General features: G+C 39.8%; 1 protein-coding gene across 2 annotated transcripts in view; it reads right to left on the bottom strand.

Moving 5' to 3' along the window:
• Nucleotides 1-1,338, bottom strand: part of LOC107744138 (BCL2/adenovirus E1B 19 kDa protein-interacting protein 3-like) — an 11,225-nt gene extending 9,887 nt beyond the window's left edge. The window contains exon 1 of one of the 2 annotated variants that reach the window (XM_016557645.1): nucleotides 1,218-1,338. In XM_016557645.1, coding sequence (XP_016413131.1) covers nucleotides 1,218-1,296 — 79 coding nt within the window. In that variant the 5' untranslated portion in view covers nucleotides 1,297-1,338. The remainder of the gene's footprint in view (nucleotides 1-1,217) is intronic. The other variant, XM_016557644.1, reaches the window with a different exon arrangement.
• Between the last annotated feature and the right edge of the window lie 820 nt (nucleotides 1,339-2,158).

The following is a 2,158-nucleotide window of genomic DNA, read 5'->3' as shown; positions in this document are numbered from 1 at the left end:
ATATATATATATATACACACACACACACACACACATTTTATAAATAATATGTACAGGCCTATATAATTTTATATACATCATTTTATTCCTTTCTAATGTTCTTGAGCATTAAAAAGCATAATTTTGCCATTTTCCATGCTCTTTTCCTTTTAGAATTAAACGTGAAGGCGAAATGATAATTAATTTGATTTATTTTGCTGTTAAGCCTTTAGGACGTCAATGCAAGCACCCTCTTCATATATAAAATGAAAGATAGGAACATCTGAAACGCAAACCAAATTTTTTGCATGAGCCAAGATCTCCATTTTCCTTCCTCATGACAGTTACCTATTTTACAAGCAAACTGCTGCTACTTCACGATCTCAAAATATCATGACTCACCGCCCTAAACTCACACTCCCAATTCTATTTCCTAGCTTTCTTTCTGACACTTTCCACACGTAGGCACAATCCGGACCACATTCGCTGCTGCTACAAATAGAATTACATATACTACTATGGTGAAAGCGCAGCTCATGAATATTAATTAGGTTCTTCTGACACTGCTTTAACTTCCCTGCACATTTTGGTCACGTAGCCTAATTTAAATTAACTGCGCGAGTCTTTGCCATTAGGTAATTGGTCTGCTACTAACGTTCACCGGCCAGTGTCTGCCTTTCAGCCAATCAGTAAGGCTTACTGGCTCACTACTAATTAATATTCATGACTCAAGCCTTTTCCATAGTAGAATTTATGAACTGGCGTCCTGAACTAGGGTCAACAGCTGTGAGGACTAGTGACGCTTAACTAGCTTTGGTCACAGCGCGCACGTTGCTTACATTAAAGGGGTCATATGGTTTCAAGCATCCACAATGTCCATTATCGAGTTGCTCTAGTTCTCGCCTTGTTGACATCGGCTTAGGCCAGCCTACTGAAAACGTATAGTCACACTATTGGTTTAGGTTCAAGTCAACCACGTTTTAAGACCCGCCTCAACACACAACCTCAACGGCCATTGGACAGAACGCTTGTCAATAAACATGACGCAGTAGTATTCCAGCAAACCCCGCCCTCCTTATGGCACAGAAATGTTGACTGGAACTAAAAAAAAACAGCATTTTACATGAAGTAAAATAATTAAAACTATCAAAAAACACCAATACAGACAAGTCAAAGGCTTATCTAACAGATTTTATAGATGTCAGTGCAATACAGCGAGGTGCTCCGGCTGTACAAACCGTTTAACCCAGGCTCCCCGTTGTTGTCTGCTGGAGCAGCAGCGTCGGACATCGTCGCTCTGTGTAGGGCGGCTTGCATAAGACTGTCTGTTAGCACCGCACGAACACAATCTGCGCACGCACGCACACACACACGCACGCACATTTGGACCTGCGCGCTCACGCATGACGGAGCCTGATCACGGATCTGACGCTTTGTGGAGGGGGTGCTTTTAAGTTCGTTAATAACTGTTTTCAGTGGCTGACCTCAGAACTGTTATGGGAGCACAGGTTTCTTGCAGCGCTAAAAATGACGCAAATGGGTTCATATCTGATAACAAAGACACTAACATTACGTAATGGACTCAGGCTGCTTATTTATAAAAAACGCACGTGTATTATGAACGCAGTCTATGTCAATAAACTAAAATGCCATATGCCAAGCCCATTTAACATTTATTTCTTAAAACAAACTAGCATCTATTGTTGTTGCTGATACTTTTTAATTACCTGCAAGTCATCCAATAATGACCACTATCTTTTTCAATTTCATTAGTAACTTTTCATATGAAGTATGCTTTCCATTATAGTCACTACTCCAATTGTGATTTCCCCCCTCACTCTACGTTTACATGCACAATTTTTGGTGAATCTGAATGTAGTGATGAATCTGAATGTAGAATATGAATTTGATGAATCTGAATGTAGTGTTTATATGAACGCTAAATAAAATTATCCGGTTGATGTGCGCGTTTATACGTCATTACGCTATTTCTGCGTCATTGCACACGTGCAGTCCTGTCAGTTTCGGGCTTCAATCCGATCGAGTGTTTACATGCACTCTCAATCATATTAGAAAAGGAATAAACCACCCCCCAATCCGTGTATCATTCGATCATTCGTTTTTTGATTTAATATTGAAAGTAGAAAAATGAGAAAACGGCTCCTTTTTCGTTTTTTTT

The sequence above is a fragment of the Sinocyclocheilus rhinocerous genome, unplaced genomic scaffold (genome assembly GCF_001515625.1).
Source record: "Sinocyclocheilus rhinocerous isolate Xijiao unplaced genomic scaffold, SAMN03320098_v1.1 scaffold287, whole genome shotgun sequence".
NCBI lineage: Eukaryota > Metazoa > Chordata > Actinopteri > Cypriniformes > Cyprinidae > Sinocyclocheilus > Sinocyclocheilus rhinocerous.
This window is presented reverse-complemented; position numbering and strand designations above follow the sequence as displayed.